The following is a 22,760-nucleotide window of genomic DNA, read 5'->3' as shown; positions in this document are numbered from 1 at the left end:
CAACTCTAGCCAGTAAATTTATCGATTTTCTATATATCTTGATATTAAACCATATTGGGTTTTTTTTTAAGGCAAAACGGTTGTAATAAGAATTTGTTGGTTGTATAATTTGGTACATTTTGCTGCTTTTCTATGGTTGTGAGGCATTGTTCTATCAATTAAGCCTTAATGCAAATTCTCAAAAAGAGTTTTGGGGTAAAGAAACTTTTAATGGATTGCATGTAATGTAGGTTTACATTATATTTCTGTGGTAATGATATATGTGGCTTAGCCTTCTGCTGGAGGTGGAGGCGGTGTTGTGATACAGAGTTGATAGTATTGCAGTAAATGATTATAACAGAAAATATCCTGGTGGATGTACAAATACAAACCTTATTATGTAAGGGTATATGAAAAGTAATGAATAATTCTTGTTATGAATACCGGTACATGGGAAATATTTTATGCATCTTCTTTCATGAGACCTGCATTTGTTTGTAGGTGACTTACAGGTTTATCTGAAAGTTATCCTTTATAGAAGCGTTTATGAAACTGTTGATGCATTGTCTGATAAACATGGTGGGAGCAGAAATCGGTGCGGTCATTTTGTTTCATGAGTGGTTATGAAACAAAAAGTTTTCTCACTTTATCGCCAGGTTCTATGTTAAGGTTGTTTTACACTTCGCGGGTGTTTCTATAATTGTTGGTATGGTTTGAATATCATATTTGTGTGCATTGAAAATCTCAGCTGAAGAGCAGTACTTCAGTGGAATCAAGCCGGTTGAGATGTGAAAATCCATAATAAATCATATACAACAGTATCTTACAGAACCTTCACTACTGCTTTTTGGTGTTTTTTTTTATGTCATGACTGATCTTGAGTGGTGGTGTCCAGTGAAGCTTTGTTCTCCGCTAGTTGGCCCAGGGGTGTGAGGTCACAGGCTCCAATACAGTTCTGGCTGACTCACAGAAGCAGATTTATCGGGTATCTGCATGAAGGGCGTGATTTACTCTGTTTTCTTCCACGCGTAAACCAAACCGTTAACCTCTTTCTTGGCTCAATAGTTGGAGCGTCCGCTTTGAAGTGGAGATCCAAAAAGGGGATCAAACGCGGGTCAGGTCATATACCCAAAACTTTAAAAATGTTATTCAGCGCTTGGCACTCGGGACTGAAAGGTTAAAGCAAAGAAGCTAGACTGGTTAGTTCTGTATCATTATAATGTGACTGGTAGGGGTGTCATGTCTGGCGTCTTCAACATGATAATTCAGTGGTAGCAACACTTGGGCAGCGCATATGGATTCCAGCAAATACATAAACTCCAACAAATACACAAACAAACAAATTTTCTGAGTGTCTTATACTGTATTCCGCTTATTTACATTTCCAAATGATATGGAATCAGAGCCAGGTCTGTCTCGCTTTACAACACATTCCATGGTATTTGAAGGTGAGATATGTATTTTACTGGTGAGATAGGCGAATGCTTGTTGCCATCAGTTCCATGAAAAGATGACTACATTCTAAAGTGACTTGAGTCTACATTTATGAGCGTAAAGCAAACACGTGTTTCAGGAAATGTGGCAGCAGTACGTGGATATCGGATTATTAAATAAGATTACCATTGTGGTAACAAATGATTTGTGGACGACAGGTATATGGAATTTCTTCATGTTTTCCTCGTGATGTAAAATACTACAGCACAGAAAGGAAAACCAGAGCAAAGACGACGGTGTGATAGCTGGCAAATGGCCACACATGGCGTCTTGTCAATTTACCTCAGTCAGGGGTTATTTTTATTTTGAGAGTTAATGTAAACGCCTCGATAGTATCAACTTATAGAAGCCCCTAGCACTATGACTGAAATAAAATGGTTTGCTGTCATTCCGATTTCTGGCTGGTAAATGTGGTTCTCTTTGAAGCCATTACATAAGCTTAAGACATTGACTGACATCTGAACCAAGACGTGTCATTCTTCCTTCAATGCTCGATGCATATAGTCATGCGATACTGCATCATTCCATATAGGTTACCGATACATGACTTGTCCTGACACTAGCAGCTTTACGCCTACAGTAATTCTATACGCTTCTTTTCTGTTGTAAAGTCTTTCTGCTCAGAATTTGCACTCTGTTACAAAATATTCACCCAAAAACACCGCGATATCATCACGTGAGCCAGCACGTGTTTAAAGAACCGTAATAAGGTGCTGGTGTTGGCACAACATTCCAGTAATTATAGGTTATTGGATTGTATGGTCCTGTAGCTTGCGAGCTCGTCCCTTTCCTAGGCGCTCAGGACTCGTCCATACAGGACCATACAATCCAATAACCTATAATTATTTGATGTTATTCAATGAGCGAGTCGGCGTTAACTTTCTTATACGTCCATAAGGTTATTTGAGAACTTACGGCCATAAGTGGGAAAGTCTGTCAGCAACTTGCGGATGGTGGTGGGTTTCCCCCGGGCACTGCCTGGTTTTCTCCCACCATAATGCTGGCCGGCGCCGTATAAGTGAAATATTCTTGAGTACAGCGTAAAACACCAATGAAATAAATAAATAAATAAATATTTGAGAAATGAATATGGAATTTGGTGCTTGCACGATATTCCTTATGTGAATATATACCGAATGTGAAGTAAATGCCAATTTTGTTATTTGCAATTGGGTACGGTAACGCAAGAACAAAGGCGGTGCTAACGTCTAAATTGTCGGCACGTTATTCGGGATCCGATTACTAAAAATGAATAACGAAGTTATCACTATCTGAGAGATAAAACTGTAAAGAAATGACTTGTTCAACTCCTATGCAGCGAAAACCCTCACACAAGACACCAACACATTTAGATAAATTCAACACATATAATTTATTTTTTATCTACGGCCAGAGAGGAAGCCAGCATGAGCTGGACTTGAATTCACGACGACCGCAACGATGAGAGGCTCCGAGTCATTACGCCACACTCTTTCTTATACTAATAATAATAAACTTTATTTAGACTCGATGGTCCATTCAACCAGTCAAGCTAATCTTAGATTGAAACTGAGAAAGTAGCCTAAACAAACACTTTTTACATATATGTACAAATATGTATGAGTAATAAATCAGTGATTAGCTGAAAATATATGCGCTAATAACGTGCGCATGATATCACAGGCTTACAATAAAAGACATTTGTCATAGACAGATCGCAGTTGGTTAAACATTTTCTAACGATAAAATTGCGGCTTAAAACAACCTGTGGATGAGTACGCCCTTAAATTGTTATCCAATCAGTTCCATAGCTGACCACCTGAATACACAAAGCTGGTCCGAAAAAGTTGCGTTCTTGGACGTGGCAAGGATAATGTTTGAGCGGACACCGAATGCAAACTCCTAACTTGAATATCAGACGTAACAGTGAAAGCTTTTGAAAATTAGGCATAATAGTATATGGCCTTATGGTAAGAAAGCCGCTTGTCCAAAGGCAGTCATTTGGCTTCTCTGAAGTAAGTCCTTCATGTGAGTAAGACTCTCAAAATAAGAAACTACAGTGTATATAGATTTTTGTAGCTTGAGTAATTGTTCTCACAGCGTGATATCACAGGTAGCCGAGAAAACACAAAGATAATTAAAATGAGGTAAGATATATAACTATAGTATAAAATAACTTTCGTGCAAAGAGATACAGAAGGTGTGATAGTCTCTACAACAGAACAATCCTGGATCCGATGTCGTTGCTGAGGTAATTGATGTGATGTAAGGATAAATTTTGGTTTATTCCAAGTAGTTTAATTTGTTCACATATGTTTAATGCAGCACCATCATGGTAAATCAATACGTTTGTTTTTCAATGCGTGAAGGGTTTTGAGCCGTTGTAATCAACATCACATTGGGCTTCGCACAATTTACAACCATTCTGTTCTCATTACACCATTTCGACACTAGATCTAAATCTTTGTTAATACCAATTTCTAATTCATTTACAGATTTCGCATGCATATGTAGTGTTGATTTGTCCACACACATATTAATATTCCCTTTTATTTGTAAAGGTAGGTCCTGGATAAGTACAAAGCATAACGGTCCCAGAATTGAGCCCTGTGCAACCCCACATTTAATATCAGTTATTTTACTGTTTGCACCAGATAAGCTAACAGGTGTCTGGTGTCGGTTTTTAAGGTATGACCTGAATAATCCTGACGTTTGGAGCAACTTCAATAAATACTCAATTTAGAAAGAATAAGATGCTGCTGCCCACAAGGTCAAAGGCTTTCCGCAATCAATGAAAACAGCCTCAACCATATATTTACTCTGTCGATTGCCATTTTCCAGGAATCAACTAATTTTAGCAGTGCGCTTTGACATGAATATCCGTGACTAAAGCAAGATTGTCCGGTATACAGCAGATTATTCGACTGAAAGTATTCATACATATGCTGGTGTATGCTATTTTTTGCCACCATTTTTGAAAATAAGGATAAGTTTACCTATCTTGTAGACGTTTGGAAATGTACCAGTTTTTATAAATGTACTGGGAATCTTACATAAAGAAGGTGTTATATTATGTTAGATACGGTTTTTAAATATTTCGGTTTAAACCTGTCTAAACCCACTGCCTTCTTCGTAACTGAACATCTGCTGACAAAATCTTCCGTCATTGTAGGAGCCGAAAATTTAGTATCTGGCACAATCCGTTAAAATACAAAAGACAGTTTTGAGAGATTTCTGCTTTCTGACTCAGAAAACTCTGGTGTTGAAAAGATTAGCTATGTCTTTATGACTGGTATGTGATATATTATCATTTTCAAGCACCACGGGCGTATGCTTATCTTTCTCTGGGATAACTGCTTACAATTATCATATATACGCTATAGTTTCTCTTGGCCTTACACTGTAAAATATTTGGCTCGATTTCGCAGGCCTCTGTACATTTCATAACTTCACGTTGATTTCTCTGTCTTACAGTGTCATTAATCTAAATAAATAAATATATATATATATATATATATTGACATTGAATTTTACGGAGAATACAGCATTCAGTGGTACGTTAAGCACACTGACGAATGGTTTCATCAAACCTTTTTGTTAGTCACAAACTCTCTCGATATGTGGCCGTACATGTATCATATACTGGGTCACGACACTTGGCATACAGAAGACCCCCTTATGCCTTTAATGGTTAATGTCCCCTTCCTTGAAGAAATCTGTTTATCAAAGTGATAACGAATAGTAGTATTGTTATAATACCAAATCATTTGTAAACAGTATAAAGATCAATGACATATATATATGTATGTCAAAAGGACAATTATTTGAGTGAGGTCGTTATTTTTTTTTGTTTTGTTTTTTTTTTTTATTGCCTTTACTGTATGTGAATGTACTCCCAGTTGAATGAAGTTTTCCAGCCGAACTAATTGACATTGTGTACAGCTCCTTCACTATTTCCTTTTTAATTTGATGCATTGTAGCGGTGCATAAAGCTCCAACATATCAATGTTTGATCAAACCCTTTATATATAGGCAATTCAACTGAAAATCGAGATTATCTGGTATAAATTTTTATTTTAATAAATACTCTTATCAGTATGGGTCACATATTTTAATTTAAATTAATCTTTTACATAGGGGAAGCTTTCATTATCTGCACGCATTGTTTGGGACAATATATGTTAGCGTCTCATCACAGCCAGGATCGAGGCAGTTTTCAATTGTCCTTTTTATATAATAAGCTTTTCTCAGCCCAAATACAACTAGTTGTTATACTGCTATAAAACGCTTTTTTATGGATTTAATTTTGTTCGGAATCACAGCAAGTTTTCATCATACAGTGGATAGTTTATTCCCAGATATATAATGTCAACACGGACGTATCTTTTCGTTGTCTGTACATTCAGAAGTGTTTTGCAATAGCGAATGTACAAGGGGAAGGAGTAAGAGTGGATAACTAAGTGGTAGACAGGACATTCTGTTTCAAAATTTCACAGGTTATCATAGGTTTCCGAGTACGGCCTAAAACACCAATCAAATAAATGAATAAATAAATTGGAATACATCCTTACAGAACTCAGGAGGAAGCACGGAAAGTCACATTTAAGGAAAACCTGAAACAGTAAGTTCGGCTGTACCGTAACGCCCAACTTCGGTCATATAAAAACTGCTCAAATCCTACCTCATTTTTGCTGTCCACCGATTCCCTAATACCCCTGAAATGTAATATTTCAAAGCAAACATTGGTAAACCATCTTTCAACAATAATCCTGGTGTTTAAACTTTCGAATCGGACAACTCAAATAAATGCCTGTCATGTGTGGAATTTTTTTTCCACTTCGGACAAGGTGATGGGTCGCGAAAATTTTATCCTACCCATCATATTTTCTTTAAGGATTGCCTGCCCTGTAAGCAGAGTGATACTGAATTGTCCGCATGAAAGTCTATATGACCGAAGGTGGGCGTTACGGTAGGAACGTCCAGCCAGCTTTGGGCCAGTTCGGCTGTGGAAGATGAGCAGTAAGTCTATGAGTAACTTCATCCTATTTAAGGATGATTTTAACGTTACATTCACAGCAACATTTTCGTTGGTGTAAAATTGTGGTGTTTCCTTTCGTGTTCAGTTGTGATTAACTAAATTATCAATTACATTGTGCATATGCCTGCGGATATATATGTACCGCGGTATATCACCATGAATTAGCTATTATAAGATGACACCAAGGGACGTCCGGTACAAATTATGAAACAGCTATAAGGATTTAAACGTTTGTTTTTTCTTTTCTTTTTTTTGTTTGGTACTGACATATGTATGGGACCCCTCTGTCTGAACACATACCTACATTAATTTACTGTCTTTTATAGATGCCCACACTGCCGTGTAAAGACACAGGGCTCAACCATTTTAAAGTTTATAGTTTCCTCTTCAAAAGTATCAGTATTTCTGGGACAAGCAGTGTAGTAAAATGCTACACTGGCTCATCCTGTACCCTGTACGTGTTTTTAGTAAAATAGTTTGATTTTTTTCTCCTCAAGCATTTTCACTTTAGACCTTTACGTATCAATCTTTTGAGCGCCCTTTAAGTCTACGAGCAGAAATTTGGCTGACAGATTCCTTATCGACGTAAGTCATTATGTTCATCTATCCCACGGCTCTCGTTGCATGCCATCGCGAGTATGCGAAGTGGGGATGCTTTAAGAGTGAAAGTCGTACGTGGGAAAGTCTTCCAGAAACCTGCGGACGGTCGTGGCTTACCCCCGGGCTCTGCCTGGTTTCCACCCACCATAATGCTGGCCGCCGTCGTATACGTGAAATATTCTTGAGTACGGCGTAAAACACCAATCAAATAAATAAGTAAATAAATCAAGGGTGAAAGTGAAACTAGGCGTTAACACTTGTAAGCTGATTTGACAGTGCTGCCTTCCGTTGATGATTTGATTGGTCAGTGGATTTGGCGGCGCGATAAAGGTTGTCAGTTTCACATGTGTAGCTTAGCGGTACGTTTAGCACTTTCGTACAGTTTTAAGCAATGTTTAGGATCGCTGAAATGTTTGATGTGACTAGTTTCCGAGGATCCTGAGACATCTTTCGGCGAATGTGATAATACTTGACAGTAATGTGGATGATGAGTTGGTGTATTTGCAACTTACAAAAAACCTAGCTGTGCAGTACGTGTTGTTGTTGTACTACACTAATAATATTACGATGTTATTCTAACTGTGAGTGTGATGCTAGTCCGAGTTTTCTGACCAGAACTTACGGCAAATATTGTGACGAGCCCGACGGTATGCTGCAGCATGCCGTCAGACTTGTATGATGCATGTAAACGAAGTGCATGAGTAAAGCCTTTATGTCATGGATTCATCTGTAAATTGACATGTAGGGTATGATTCGTTGTTTTAATACTTTTCAGACTTGAATAGAGAAGAAAACAGCGATGTTGTTTTATTGCTTAAATCTAGGCCTACTTGAACTAGCTACTTCACCAAGTTGTAGAATAAGTCCCCTCACGATCGCGAGGATTGCTATGCTTATGCATAGGTTATCTTACCCTAAGGTATTTAATTTAATTTCAGAAAGTTTTATTTTCCAATAAAAAAAAATATGTTGTCTTATGTTGACGCCGTTGACAGCTGTGTAAGCCTGTACACCAGTACTATGCAAACACCTAATGTGTCTATATAGGGCTATGAAACAGGGAAGTATTAAATTGTACTTTACTTTAGCGTGCATTTTTGTGCTATCCTATTCTTTTTATTCAGAAAACTACGCATCTGTCTGGCAAAAATGGGAAAAAATGGACTAAATCAATGATGTCATTGATGAACTTACTGGGAATGTGAGACCAGTTTAGCACCCCCATCCCAACTTTCACACATACCTCGGCATAGTTGTATTGATAACTGTCACTATTGACCTCACTGCTGCAGGCTACCTAATTTCTGAATGAATTTTAGGACATAACGCTGTAGTCTAAATCCATTTTTAGACTTGAAGAAGAAAGCTGAGAAGCTTTTCTGTGCTTGTACATGTTAGGACACATCCAAAACGGCAAATTAAGAAAAAATAACCGAGCGTCTTATGCATCAGTCATTTAAAGGTATATAAGCAGAATCAAACACACACATATACATTACATTGTATATATTTATGTAGTTAGGCAAAGCTCAAATGAAGTGCTTGTTTGTTCTGCAAAATTACCAATATTTAGGTGGCTCAGCACTCTGTGAAGGCTTTAAGAGCTGTATAAAAAGAAAAGGTTTTATTGGTTGTTTTTGAGATTTGGTGATTTTAGGAACATGGTTACGAGGCAAATTTTGCCTGTTTTTGGTTAACTTTGGTCATGTGGCATGGTGGCCATGTTGGATTTTGATCAAAACCTTTAAAAATCTCCTCTCAAGAACCATTGAACGTATTTTGAAATTTGATATACTTGTAGAGTGATCCCGGTTAGAACAAGTTTGAAAAAATCTAGGACAAGCATTGAAAACTTTGGTAGCTCACCACTGGTCGAATGTATGACTTATAATGTTTTTGTGGATTCTGGTGTATTTGGCAATGCTGATTCCAAATCTGCCTTTGGATTTTGCCCATCCTGGTAACTTGTTGAGATATGGTCAAAACCTTTTTTCATTCATGTAATTTGAATGTCCTGTAACTTTCAAAATACCTTGAACTACGAAAGCTACAAATCTGAGACGCACCAAATTGTAGCCCAATCCACGTAGTTTCTGTCGCATGCCAATGGATTTGAGCTACGATCTATAGTTTTCTCACTAGAAATATTTAAATGACACCACCATACTTCAGAAGTAGAAATAGAAGCATGTATATTTAACTTAGAGGTATCTCTGATGCAAACAAATCGGAAAGGATGCCTTAGATTCACTGCCTCTGCATCCTGAGGACGCACCAGTTTTCCCCCATATAGTGGGTATGGTAAGGCTATATATTGTGAACGCCAAATCCAAATTGAAATCATAGAAATAAACAAACTGAACCTTAATGTAAACATATGTATGATCCACTGACTGACAGGGTCCTATCTAGATACATAGATGTATTATTGAAAGTTTACTATTATTGAAAGTTCTTGTCTAACAAAACTTGCAAGTTTTTCTCAGTCAACAATAAGACCTGACTAGAACTATATGATTTAAATGTTGTGTACTGTTTATATACTTTTATTTTATAAATACAAGACTGTTTTTTAGAAATATTTCGAAATGAATAAATTGTGTAATGGTTGATAGTGGACCAGTTTCTATATTTTATATCCAGTTATAAATCCTTATATTATTTTTTAAAAAACCAGTACCAGTACAGGTATAAAGAATGAATTTCAAAGGACATGTAGCAATCTAAACATATATTCAGTCACTAAAATAATGCTTCACATTTCGGGGACAGAACTATAATTTTTTTCAACGTATTGCCCTTATTGGGCACCTGTCAGGCGCGGAAGAGATTTTGTGTTCATAGTTGAATGTATTGAATTTTCCAATTTAGCAGTTGAATAAAGATATACCAAAGCTTAATTTTTCCGATCATGGCAAATTAGTTAAGTGCATTACTTGCACAGTCTTTTCTTATTTGACATTCAATTGGGCCTTGATGCTTGGCCACCGTTATTTCTGTAAGTATGTAACGGCTTTAATTAGCTAGTGTAATTCTTCAACCTTTTCACATGTTTGCAAGGTGTTTATTCATGCATATTCTGAAGGCATTATTCTATGCTGACTGATACAATTACACTTTTTGTGAAGCCCTGAAAACTTGGCACTCCAACCAATGTAGTTTTGTCTCCACAATCAAATTGAAAATGTGCATTAACTGCACTGAAAGTTGATCTATCATGTGTGAAAAGATTGAGGAATTGGGGTATATGTTGTAGGTATTATGTTTTTATTGGGCAGATTGAGACCTTTCAGATGTAATTAAAAGGCAGACTTTGGTAAACATTGTTGAATTATTCATCACAGTTGCTATGGATACTTGGAAGGTTTGCCCCCAGCTCATTACGGTCAACAAAGAAGGCACCCACTACATTGGCTACATTAATACAAGTGTGAGTATCCTCTTGTCATTATGTCAGTAAGTTTTCTTCACCAACTAACTGTGACCATTTTGTGAAGATTTGTAGAGAACTCCAAAGGTTGTGCGTTCAAGTCCAGCTCCAGACTGAGAAAGTCTTTATGCTACACTTGGGAAAGTTTGTAAGTAACTAACCAAAGGATAGTGCTTTACCTTAGACCCACCTGTTTCCTCCACACATTACTGACTACTTCATCTCGTGAACAGTATGTGTACAGTTAGAGCTTGGAACTAATGTCAGGCATCAACTGAACAACATGCACATGAAAACTATGTGCCGTTCATTTTGTTTACTGTTGTGCAAAGTTATAACTGTGAATATGAAGTTTGGTAGTGAGACTGTTGTGCATTCTTAGCGGGAATGGTTTCCTTTTAAGTAACTCAAGACTTCTTCCAGATACTTCTACTTTTATTGTTGATACTCAAGACAGTATGATACTGTTAGCAAAATAAAATGTAAGTGTGAATCATCAAAGTTTGATTGTCTTAATGGTTGGATGAGATCAAAAGAAAATGGTTAAATGCTCATCATATAATTAATTAATTAACCAAAGTGACTTTTTTCCCCTCGCGACTGCAGTCCTAACAACTACTTCTGGTTTCACAGTACTTCAATACATGTCTGGAAATAACAGCATGGAAATGAATGGATCATTCTTTTGAGTGAAGGATAGCAGTAAAGAAGAGAGTCAGTCAAAAGAATACACACATTCCAACACAAGCATCTCTTGTTTCATCTCACTATACGTATTGACAATGTTCATGTATAGTTCTCACATGTATAGTTCTCACATGTATGGTTCTCACATCGTTTCACAGCAAGGTCGTCAGTTCAAGGTTCAGATAGAGCTGGGGCCACATGGGCAACTCAAAGGGGCCAGGGTGAAGTGTGAGTGGGCACTGCAGGCTCTTCTTGAGGGGTATGGACACGTACTACAACAGGTGACGTGTAAACTTTGACTGTAGCACACCTTTTCTTATATGAACTGTCCGAATGCTCGATGATACATAGTCAAATCCAGCTCCTGCAGAATGGGCTGGGGTTTAGTCATACGGTTTGTTGTGTATCTTCTTTGTTGTGTACCTGGTTTGTTGTGTATCTGCTTTGTTGTGTATCTGGTTTGTTGTTTGCGACAAGCACGGTTTCCTCCATCAACTCATGCAGGTGAAAAATTATTGATTATGTGATTAATTATTGATTAGTGAATTAGTGGGAATGTTTACTATTTATTCTTGGAATGTTTACCCTCATCGACTTTCAGAGTACCAGAATTTAGTGTTATTGTTATCCTCATTGCACTTTCAGAATATTTATGTATCATTTTATTAAAGTATTATAATGTTTATATTTATTATATCAGAATATGTCAGAATATCTCACCCTTAAAAATTGTCAGAATGTTTTCCATTGATATGCATGCTGGTCATCTGACACATTGGACACATTCACTGAAGTCGTCATCGTTTGTGAGCCATTTGTGACAATAAGTGTTAGACTACGCTGATGTGGCTGTTGTGCAGTACCGGTACAGCATTTGTTGAGACACCTGTGTTAAGTTCATTAGTAACTTGGCAAAAGGTTGGTGGTTTTCACCAAACACTCTGGTTTCCTCCACCCATAACACTGTCTGTCATTGTTTAAGTGACAAATTCCTGAGTGTATCATACACAACAATCAAATACAGTTATACTACTACTGTAATTGTTCAACCTTTCCACATGTTTGCAAGGTCTTTATTAAAGTATTTATTCTGAAGACATTATTCTGTGCAGACTGTTAAAATTACACTTTTTGTGCAGCCATGAAATTGACCTGTGTCCAAAATCAAATTAAAAATGTGGATAAATTGCACTGAAATTTGCTCTTTCATACATGTATGTGAAAAGGTTGAGGTTAGGGTATCGCACACGTATGGTCAGCATGATGTAGCCACATCATACATGCACATGTACCACACATATATGGTCAGCATGTTGTAGCCACATCATACATGCACATGTACCGCACATATCTGGTCAGCATGTTGTAGCCACGTCATACATGTACATGTACCGCACACTTATGGTCAGCATGTTGTAGTCACGTCATACATGTACATGTACCGCACATATATGGTCAGCATGTTGTAGCCACACCATACAAGTACATGTACCGCACACATATGGTCAGCATGTTGTAGTCACATCATACATGTACATGTACCGCACATATATGGTCAGCATGTTGTAGCCACATCATATATGCACATGTACCACACACATATGGTCAGCACGTTGTAGCCACATCATACATGTACATGTACCGCACACATATGGTCAGCATGTTGTAGTCACATCATACATGTACATGTACCGCACACATATGGTCAGCATGTTGTAGTCACATCATACATGTACATATACCGCACACATATGGTCAGCATGTTGTAGTCAAATCATACATGTACATGTACCGCACACATATGGTCAGCATGTTGTAGCCACGTCATACAAGTACATGTACCGCACACATATGTTCAGCATGTGGTAGCCACATCATACGTGTACATGTACCGCAGATATATGGTCAGCATGTGGTAGCCACACCACACAAGTACATGTACCGCACACATATGTTCAGCATGTGGTAGCCACATGATACATGTACATGTACCGCACACATATGGTCAGCATGTGGTAGCCACATCATACAAGTACATGTACTGCACATATCTGGTCAGCATGTTGTAGCCACATCATACATGTACGTGTACCGCACACATATGGTCAGCATGTTGTAGCCACATCATACATTCACATGTACTTCACTACAGTTAATATGCCTAGCAGCTGCACAAATCAGGGGCATTATAATGCCTGGGACACAAAAGTCAGTTGGTGGTGCAGTCTGGGTAAAACCATTATTGATTGTATTGATTCTGTAATAAATCTGAGGCGAGTAAACCCATTAGAGACAGGAACGAGACTTCCTGTCCAGCGGAGGCTTTCAGCACCCAACTTTCTCTACAGCCAGGTGTTTGTTCACGCTATATTTATTCGGCAAGTTAATCCATATTTCATCTGTTCAGTGGCAAAGGTACTCTAATGGCTGCTGATTACTTTATGATTGTATTCATCAGATCCATCCTAAATATCAGTTATTTTGGGGGCCAGTCTGTTTGGGTTGTCAGTATGATTAGAGAAGAGTAGGCAGGTTTATTGATTAATGAGGTGTATAAAAGAGCTTAAACATGTATCTACATGTATTATATTGCACAGAGTACATGTTGTTAGACCCTCCCGCCTCAAGAGGTTACATAATTTGGACTTACTTAAAAAAAAATAGAACAGGTGACAATAAAAAAGGAAAATTTTTTGGTTAAGTAATTTAAATCAACAAACTCTTGGATTAAAAAAAATGTTTAATGTATTGTCAGCTATATTAAAACAACAATCCATTTTACAAATTTACCACCCAAACGCATGAAATCAGTGTCGGTCTGCAGATGAAATTTTCTGCCATCTATTCTGTGTAGAGAGGTTTATAGTCTGCTAATTCACTGAATATCATCGTCATCATACGTCAGGCATCTGTTATATTTGTCAGAATGCTTGGTATCATGTTGTTGTTTTTGTGGGGTTTGAAAATATATTATCTGTGTGTCCCAGCTGTTAAGATTGGCAGTTTTGCGACCTCCTTTGGATTGCTCTCAGCATAAGAATCAGCCAGACTATTAGTACTGGTTGACCATCTGTCCTCATACATAGAGCCTGGTGGTCCTGTGAGGCAGCACTGACAATTTGTCTGAGTTTAGATCATCAGGGTGCAGTGAGACAGTGTTTTAATAGGATCAAAATAATTTTTGGTGCCTTTTATGGTAATTATTCTACAAGTACTGCACATGAATATGCAATATAGACTAAGATGGAATAATATGAGATAATTGTAGATCTGTCGCCGGCTCCTTGTTAATGTCATGATATGCCAGACCAGTGAAAACACCTAGACAGAATTGTCAGTATCTGCTCAGCTCTCTCATTTTAAGAAGGAGTTTAGGCTGTAGTACAGTTAATCTAAATATAAGAGAAGGAATGTCCGCATGTATATGCATGTTACATTTGATTTTCTCCACAAGCACTTGCTTTCACTTGCTGGATATGCGTCTGAGGACCAAGGAAGTACATTGTAAATTATTCCTAAGACAGTGCAGATTAGGCAGTAGTAATGTCACAAATGGACACTGCACTACATGTGAGAAACTGTAAGCTACAAAATTATGCCAAACCCATATTTCAGACACACTTGGAAAAGCTCAGGAATTGTTTGAACAATGCTGCACTCTTTGGCAATCCTTGCATTTTGTACATTGCTTTTTAATTTGTACTACTTGTACGTGAATGTATGTCATTATATTACCGCCCATTACATCTAGGCACTCACTGTCACCTGTCATTTTGTTCTTAATACAGAGATTGAATCAAGCTTCAAATTTGACTTCATTTCTAGAGGAGTTCAGGTCTTTTATAGTAAGTATGTTGTCCAACTATTTGTATCGATTTATCATGTTATGGAAGAAAAGGTAATCATTTTGTTAGTTTAAATATTCAAATGATCAGGTATCAGTTGGATTGCTAAAAGTTTGTTAACATAGTACTATTTTTTACTATAGTACTGCTGTCATCAAATTCCTGGCACAGTGGTCTCAGGATGGGTTTATCTGTAAAGAAAAGGTTGAAACATTCAATGAGGTCTGGCATCAGTCCTATCTGTGCTAAACTTGTGGCCCTCGCGGGCTAAAGCCACCTGTGACTAACTGCTGAGGAAGGTTTATCCCTTGAATGTTGACAGTATTTATAACTAGTCAAAATTTATATTGTTTGAATACATTTATAGGGTTAAAAAAATGTCATGATTTACAGTACATGAGACTGAATGTGTCAGAACTTTGGAGATTCACATTAATTGGATGTTTAATAATAGTGTGTTGAAGATCAACAGAATTGAGTGTGGTAAAAAGTTTCCAGATAGTTGAGTGTGTTGAAGATCAACAGAATTGAGTGTGGTAAGAAGTTTCCATATAGTTGAGTGTGTTGAAGATCAGCAGAATTGAGTGTAGCAAGAAGTTCCAGATAGTTGAGCGTGTTGAAAATTTGGAGTAGCTATAAAGTGTGTTGAGGATTTATCATTGTTCAATGTATGTGTGCTAAATTTCTTCAAAATATTTAATGCAAAGGGTTTATTATGGTTAGAATCTCTACAACTATACAAATGCACATGTTATAGGAAAGGCGTGTGGAAGAGACCAGCAACACTGTCCCGTCCTCCTCCAAGCTCTGCGGTGATCTAATGCAGGAGCTAGAACACCTGGGCTGGCACAGGTGAGTGACCCATCCTCAGGCAGGACACAATTATTGACTAACCACTACACTGGTATGCGGCTGGTTTTTGTAGCTTGACTTGAAACTTTGCTATAGAGAGTTGTAGTAGTACTAGTAGTTTTTTCCAATAAGTGTATACATCACCCAACTAGACGTCTATCACTCACAGCTCACAACTCACAGGTATTTGTCAGTATTTATAAAGGAGATAACGGTTGACTCTAAAGGACTGTTCCTATTTTAAATTAATATAAGATGGCATACAATTTTATTGAGGACATTGCTCCACTATAAGTTATCTCCCCTGAGGAGGCTTAATTGCCTTGCGTAGTAATGGGCCCTGATGCATGTTTGTTGTCAGCATCTGAAACAGGTGGACCACATGAACAGTTACACATGGGCTATCACCAACAAATCAGAGTGATTTTAAAGTTAACAAATACTATGTATGGTAAGGATGTCAAAAGAATTGTTGTTAATAATGAAGATGAAGATGAGGAGAGCTCCAGAGAAGAAATTTAAGTTGAATATGCCATGCCTTGGTGCTGTGGTTTTAAAATCTGCTTCATTTCCACACATCATACTGTCTATTTTCTATCCAATATCAACCCTAATCCCTATATTTATTCACTGTAGTGAATGTCCTGAATCACTGATAAATTTAAGGATTGCTCAAGCTAACCATTTAGAAATATGAATTACTCTTGCAGGCTAGTATCGGTGGACCCTAGCTTCCAAAAGATTCAACTGAAGTGTGAAGATGCTAGGGGAAGAACTCATATCATCAAACTTCAACTTCATGCTCAGGTACATGTACATACAGGTAGATTTGAAAATGAGGGACATGTTCAGCAAAATCAAGTCATTACACCAGTGGTGGATTTTTAGAATGTCCTGGTAATGAAAGGCCAGATAAAATTATAGTTTATTATTTCTATCCCATAGCTTTTCAGCTCATTTTAGTTTGAATTGTATTTGTCATATTTTACCCCAGAGGGATTCATACTTATATTTGGATAATAACTTTCACGGTGGCTTTAAAGACTTTGGTAAAACCAGTTCTCTGTAATCTTATTTAATTATACAGTGAGTTGCCGGTTAGATGTATTGTGAAAATGCTTAGGTTTATAACATTCATTTAACTTTCAGACAGATTTGGGGGATTTGAACATGCATTTATCTCCTAAAATCAAATGAGTTTGTTGGATAATTTGTCTCTTAGCCACTGCTTTACTGGAGAACGTGGACAGTTATTTTACAATTTACATCAGTCAATCAGAGGTTAAATGAAATGTTTTCTTTGTGTTGACAGCACCCGGAGAAGCCCCCAAGCTGCCAAGTAGATCTACCAAAACTGTTTGACTTCCAGTGGTCAGTTCAGGTATTGTGGCCTGTCTAATTCTATTTGTCATCATTATTCTCATTGTGTCTGAGATCTGCATGGATTGTTTAATTTCCAGTGTACCTTACTAATGTTGGCTCTTACTGCTTGTGGGGCCTTGGTGACATTATGTGGTCAATGACACTTGTATTGTGTGTATTTCTGCAGCTCGATGATTGTAGTTTTCCCCCATTATGGTGTGGACACTGGGCAGTCTGGTTTCCTCTACTCATAAACTAACCCCATCCAGTAACTAAAGTTTAGCAACATCCTGCACATGGTGTAGAGCATCAGCTTATTAAGTAGGCTTTGATGTGATCAAAAGGTGTAAATGTCATAGGGTATTTTTGCTGTTTTTATCCTGGCATGGAGTCAAGTGTAAATGTCATTTGGTATTTTTACTGTTTTTCTCCTGGCATGGAGTCAAGTGTTAAATGACATGCTGATGTTGCTGGTGTTCAGCAGTATACGACACAGAGTGGAAGGTTCAAATGTTTCTGAAATAAGCTAGTTCCCTAATTTCAACAGTAGATGTGAGTGACTGTATTAATAGAAGCGGTCATGTGACTCTTCCATTTTCCACATTTTCCACAGTGTGGCTTGAATACTGCCATGATGGCATGAAGTCTTAATAGATCGCTGAGTCCCATACATCGCTCTTGCTTGGTGAAGCACATGTAACCATTCATACACTAATAGCTATAAATACTTGTATATGGCAGCTCAAGTCAGTTACTGCCTCATTAGTGATTTTGCCAGGTGTTATCACAAGACGAATTTCATCAATACTGCCCTTGCATTTTGAACATGATTTCTTGATTAACCATGTGTTATCAACTCTATTTCAGTTTATATCAATAAAACTGACTACTGAAAGTTCATGTCAGAAAAGACCATCTTATACTGTCTTTATGAGAAATGGAATCTTGATTGAGGAAGGTAGAAACTGTGTTTTTTGGCTTCACAGGGAGGATTAAGCCAGTTGTTTGAGCAGTTTCAGCAGTGTCTGACATCTTATCAAGACTTCTGGGATCAAGTGGGTGAAATTGACAAGCAGACCTGGGTGCTTGAGCCGGAGAAGCCAACGTTCAGCGCCAGACATCGCAGAATTGTTCTCAGTGAGTAGGTTAAATGTTACCGTACCGAGGAAAACTCCTTGAAGTTTTCACACAAATTCAGCTTTTTCAAATGGACATTTTTGGTCGAATAATGTTTGATGTAAGTCCGAACATGTTGAAATAGATCAAGTGTCAGGTAGTTTAACACATTTATGTAATTTTTAACAAGGAATGGATGCATGAGGTTATATTACTCATCTTCAAGAGTGCTTGATTTTGGACATTGTAGGCACTAGTGTCTCACTACAGTTGTCAGTGGAACCAGATCACCCCAGACAGCTGCCAGACTGTAGGTTCCTTGGCTCTGAACAAGGTACTCGTAACATTACCATTGCTGATTCTTCTTTTTGATATTTGCTTAGAAAGTATCACTTTTAGCAACAAGAGCTCTTGATGTCTTGGTTTCAGTATGGTGTATAGTTGCTCAATAGAAAATATAATGTGTAATGTCTTGGATCCAGGAGTAGTGTAACTCCAAAAAACGAAGGGATGGAGAGTTACCCCACTCGTGTATTGCGTTAAACTAATTAGTAGGACACATGGTTTCTTAATGTCTTACATCTTAATGTTATAATGCAATAAGGGGCCTTCGCAGCTTAGTTGGTTAGCGCAGTGTAATGACCCAGGTTGTATAAGGTGAAATATTCTTGAGTGTAAAACGGTGTAAAACGCCAATCAAATAAATAAATATATAAATATATTTGTAGATTCCCTCACTCTCACTATTCATGGGGCCTTGGTTACAATAAGGAGTTCGAAAAACTTGCTTTGTCATTTGCAGTTTAATGTCCATATGGAGTCCATATGTCATTATGGTGTGCATAATTGCTTGTCACATGTGAGAAAGTTCGTCACTAACTTGCCAAAGGTTGGTTGTTTACCCAAGGAACTCTGGTTTCCTCAACCCATTAAACTGACTGCCATTGTAGAAGGCATTTCACAAAAATCTGGTAATAATGTACTTGTGTATGTATTTCAGCAATCCAACCACATCAAGACAGCTTCAACAGGAACTTACATCTATGGTGTGTGGAACTTACAGGTTGAAGACAGGCATAGTTACTTTGCTATAAATCCCCAATAGTTTTACTATCGGTTATTTTGTTACAAATATCTTGTAAGAAAGTGACAGGTGTATATTGATAAATTCTGACAAATATTATCATGATCATGATCAGTACAATTTAAACCTCAAGAATAAGTTGGGTGTTTAAATCCATGGAGTGTTTTTCCACAGTTGAGTGCTAGAAAGGTCTGTATATTTACTCAATACCCAAATACCAAAGGATTGATCATCTCCAAGGTAGCAAATTTGCCACCACAGAAGAGCTTTATATTACATGTTTGTTTGGTCTTATTCCAGTTAGTTTCATCAGATATTTATGAAACTTGCATTAAAATTGCAATTAGACTGTGACTTCACAATGAGATATGATTTGCTCTATTTGATTGTTGATTGTCTTTTCCATGGACCGGACATGGCCTACCATTATAACTGATGTGTTTCAGGGATGAGAGTGTGTCCCTGCTGGCTAATCTACAGATCTTGTTGGAGCAACAGTTTCCTTCTCCAACAACATCCAGAAAAGAGGTATGTGGCAGCAAGCATCCTTTTCTGATTAGGACTCATGGTTGGCATATTTAAATGAGTATTATTGAAAGATATACCTGTTGAATGAAATACGTTATGTGTTGAGGTAACCCTGTTATGAATTACCATAGAGATGTTTTCAGATCAGAGTGCAAGTCAAACTTAATTTGTTGACCAAAGAACCTGCACTAAACTTTAACATGTGCACTACAGAAGGAGGAATGAAACATGTTTTTGTAGCTGTCATTTAGTTTATTGGCATGTCCCAACACATAGGAGTATAAATAAGATACTTTTTTACCTTTTTTTATACCTTTTTTTTTTTATCATGTCAGTGTTTTTTCAGTAAGGATTCACAATTTTTCAGCAGTCAGTGAGACAGTTAATGGGCTAGTCCAGCCTATGTCAGTGATGTAGGCTGTAAAAACAACTATTGTTCTGTGAGCAATGGAGGCTGGACTATATGCTAACCTGTGCTTCCAAAACATTGATTCAAATACACCAATTCTAACTGGTAAAGTGTCCGCTTCGTGGGTGGTAGATCCAGGGTCAGGTCACACCTAAGACCTAGGGCAACGACTGGTTGACCCGTATCAGTGTAATGGCTCAGGTGAGGCGGCTTACTTTCCTTTGGTAAGTCGTCTAAGTGGAGCAGCACTAGATAGAAGAGGAGTGGAAATCCGACCTGCAACAAGGAGGCACATTATGTGTTCATGCACTCTCAGGACTCGTTCGTCGTCATTTGACTGAAAAATTGTTAAGTGCGATGTTAAACCCTAAACACTCACTCACTCGTACCCTGAACATCGAATAAGAGGGAAAGCAATGTTAAACAAAATGTTAAGGTGGTATCTTAAAAAGGTCAACAGCTATTGAGCTCAGGGTTTGCACACATGTAGAGCACAGCAGAAACACGGGGGATATTCCATCTTTGATTCAGTGTGTGCATATTAATTACCATAAATTACCAATTCACAGCTGGAGCTGAAGTGTCTCCACAGGCGAGCTCTTTGGTAGTTTGGCTATCAAATCTAAGTATTCATTTCTATTTTATTAGTCAAAATACTGAACTTTTCAACCATTGTTTCATACACTTAAATCCTTGAAGCTTACACGGAAACAATAACATCACAACAAAAAAATAAATGTTTTCATTTTTGCAGAATGCTCCTGAAAGTTTTATCTGGTCTTTGTGCATTTTAAATTGGGCTCTCAAAATCTCTCATCTTAATACAAACACTTCTTTGCAGCAAATCAAGTACATGTATGTGCTGTAAAACGTGACTGTGATTTCTAAGCTATTCTTCTGTGTTCTGGCACACAGGATTTCAGCATGGAGTGTGGCATCTGTTATGCATACCGGCTTGGGACAGACATCCCTGACAAAACTTGTGATGATGTGCGTTGTGGCCAACCATTCCACACCACCTGTCTCTATGAGGTACGTACAGTCATGCTCTCAGCACCTGGGGCATTAAAGAGAAGCTTTGGCTGAGACAGGTAACAGCTATGGCTGTTATAAGCTGGGAGGTTTCCCAGCTGACTGGCAAAAGGTTGATTCAGTACTTTGAGTGCTCAAGTTTCCCCCACCCATAAACCTGACCACCATGAGATAATTCAGATGGGAGCTCAGATGATATACTTGACTTTTTATATAAAAATAAAATAATAAATATTAAGGTCCAAGCTCATACTTCTTACAATGTGCCTATCACATTACATCACTGCTACCACTAGCAAAGTTTGTTGAGAAGTGTTGAACCCTTCAAAGGTCATAGGGGTCCTGGTGATGAGGCAGAAAGTAATGAGAGAAATTCCATCTGACATATAAAGCTTTTGTGATCACTGTTAATTATAGGTTGGGACATGTACATTAATGGTGTTTTTTGTTTTCTCTCTGTTTCCCAGTGGCTCAGAGGGTTACCATCAAGTCGCCAGAGCTTTAATACAGTGTTTGGAGAGTGTCCTTATTGTAGTAAGGTATGACACAAATGGGTCATTTGTCTTGGGTAATGTCAGCATGAAACCATTGTAGCACTGCCCATGTGTCACATAATACTCCATGTGCTTTATCAGCTGCAAGATTTGATTTATACACGCGTGCAGTTCAGATTTTCTACCCAACGCTTCCTGGATCCAAGCACTCTTCCTGGATGCGGCCTAGACCAATGATAAAAATGTGCAGGGTGATCACTTTGTTTTATTTATTTATTTGGTGTTTTACACCGTAGTCAAGAATACTTCACTTATATGACATCGGCCATCATTATGGTGGGAGAGCCCAGGGGAAATCCACAACCATGCGCAGGTTGCTGGCAGACCTTGCCAACGTACAGCCGGACTTGAGCTCATAGTTACTGCATTGGTAAGAGGCTCCTTGGTCATTGTGCCTTGCTGGCATACTAACCACCTCAGCCACAATCAGTATTCTCCTAGATCATAAATACATGTATATTTGATATAAGCTTAACACATTTCTGTTTTCTGTTACAGCCCATTACAGTGAAGATGCCCACAACTGTAGGATGATAATTTTCTTACCCTTGACAGAAGAGACCATTTTTTTTTTCACCCTGAACAGAAGAGACCACTTTTTCTTACCCTTAACAGAAGAGACAACCTTTTCTGTCAGTTCTCGTTTTCATAATACAAATCATTGTTTCACGTGTATGTTTCTTGTCCTTCTATTTAACGTTATTTGATTATTCCACAAAGATTAGCATAACCTGATCATGAGCAGTCACTGAAATTAACTTGGTCTTAATC

At 37.8% G+C, this 22,760-nt stretch overlaps 1 protein-coding gene across 7 annotated transcripts; it reads left to right on the top strand.

The window, feature by feature from the left end:
• Positions 1-7,427: 7,427 nt before the first annotated feature.
• Positions 7,428-22,709, top strand: LOC135468623 (E3 ubiquitin-protein ligase FANCL-like). Of its 7 annotated transcripts, none has more exons than XM_064746977.1 (15): positions 7,428-7,449; positions 7,866-8,009; positions 10,435-10,520; positions 11,366-11,488; positions 14,996-15,052; positions 15,810-15,904; positions 16,615-16,711; positions 17,217-17,285; positions 18,253-18,403; positions 18,633-18,716; positions 19,383-19,428; positions 19,913-19,994; positions 21,319-21,435; positions 21,903-21,974; positions 22,488-22,707. In XM_064746977.1, exons 3-15 carry the CDS (start codon positions 10,440-10,442, stop codon positions 22,521-22,523), a joined length of 1,110 nt encoding a protein of 369 aa, XP_064603047.1. In that variant the 5' UTR covers positions 7,428-7,449; positions 7,866-8,009; positions 10,435-10,439; the 3' UTR covers positions 22,524-22,707. The 7 variants fall into 7 exon arrangements, with proteins under 7 accessions (XP_064603047.1, XP_064603046.1, XP_064603045.1 ...); XM_064746976.1 differs by having other exon boundaries at positions 7,434-7,581; XM_064746975.1 differs by having other exon boundaries at positions 7,434-7,620.
• The last annotated feature ends 51 nt before the right edge of the window (positions 22,710-22,760 follow it).

This window comes from Liolophura sinensis, chromosome 6, assembly GCF_032854445.1.
Source record: "Liolophura sinensis isolate JHLJ2023 chromosome 6, CUHK_Ljap_v2, whole genome shotgun sequence".
In the NCBI taxonomy this organism is placed as follows: Eukaryota; Metazoa; Mollusca; class Polyplacophora; order Chitonida; family Chitonidae; genus Liolophura; species Liolophura sinensis.
This window is presented reverse-complemented; position numbering and strand designations above follow the sequence as displayed.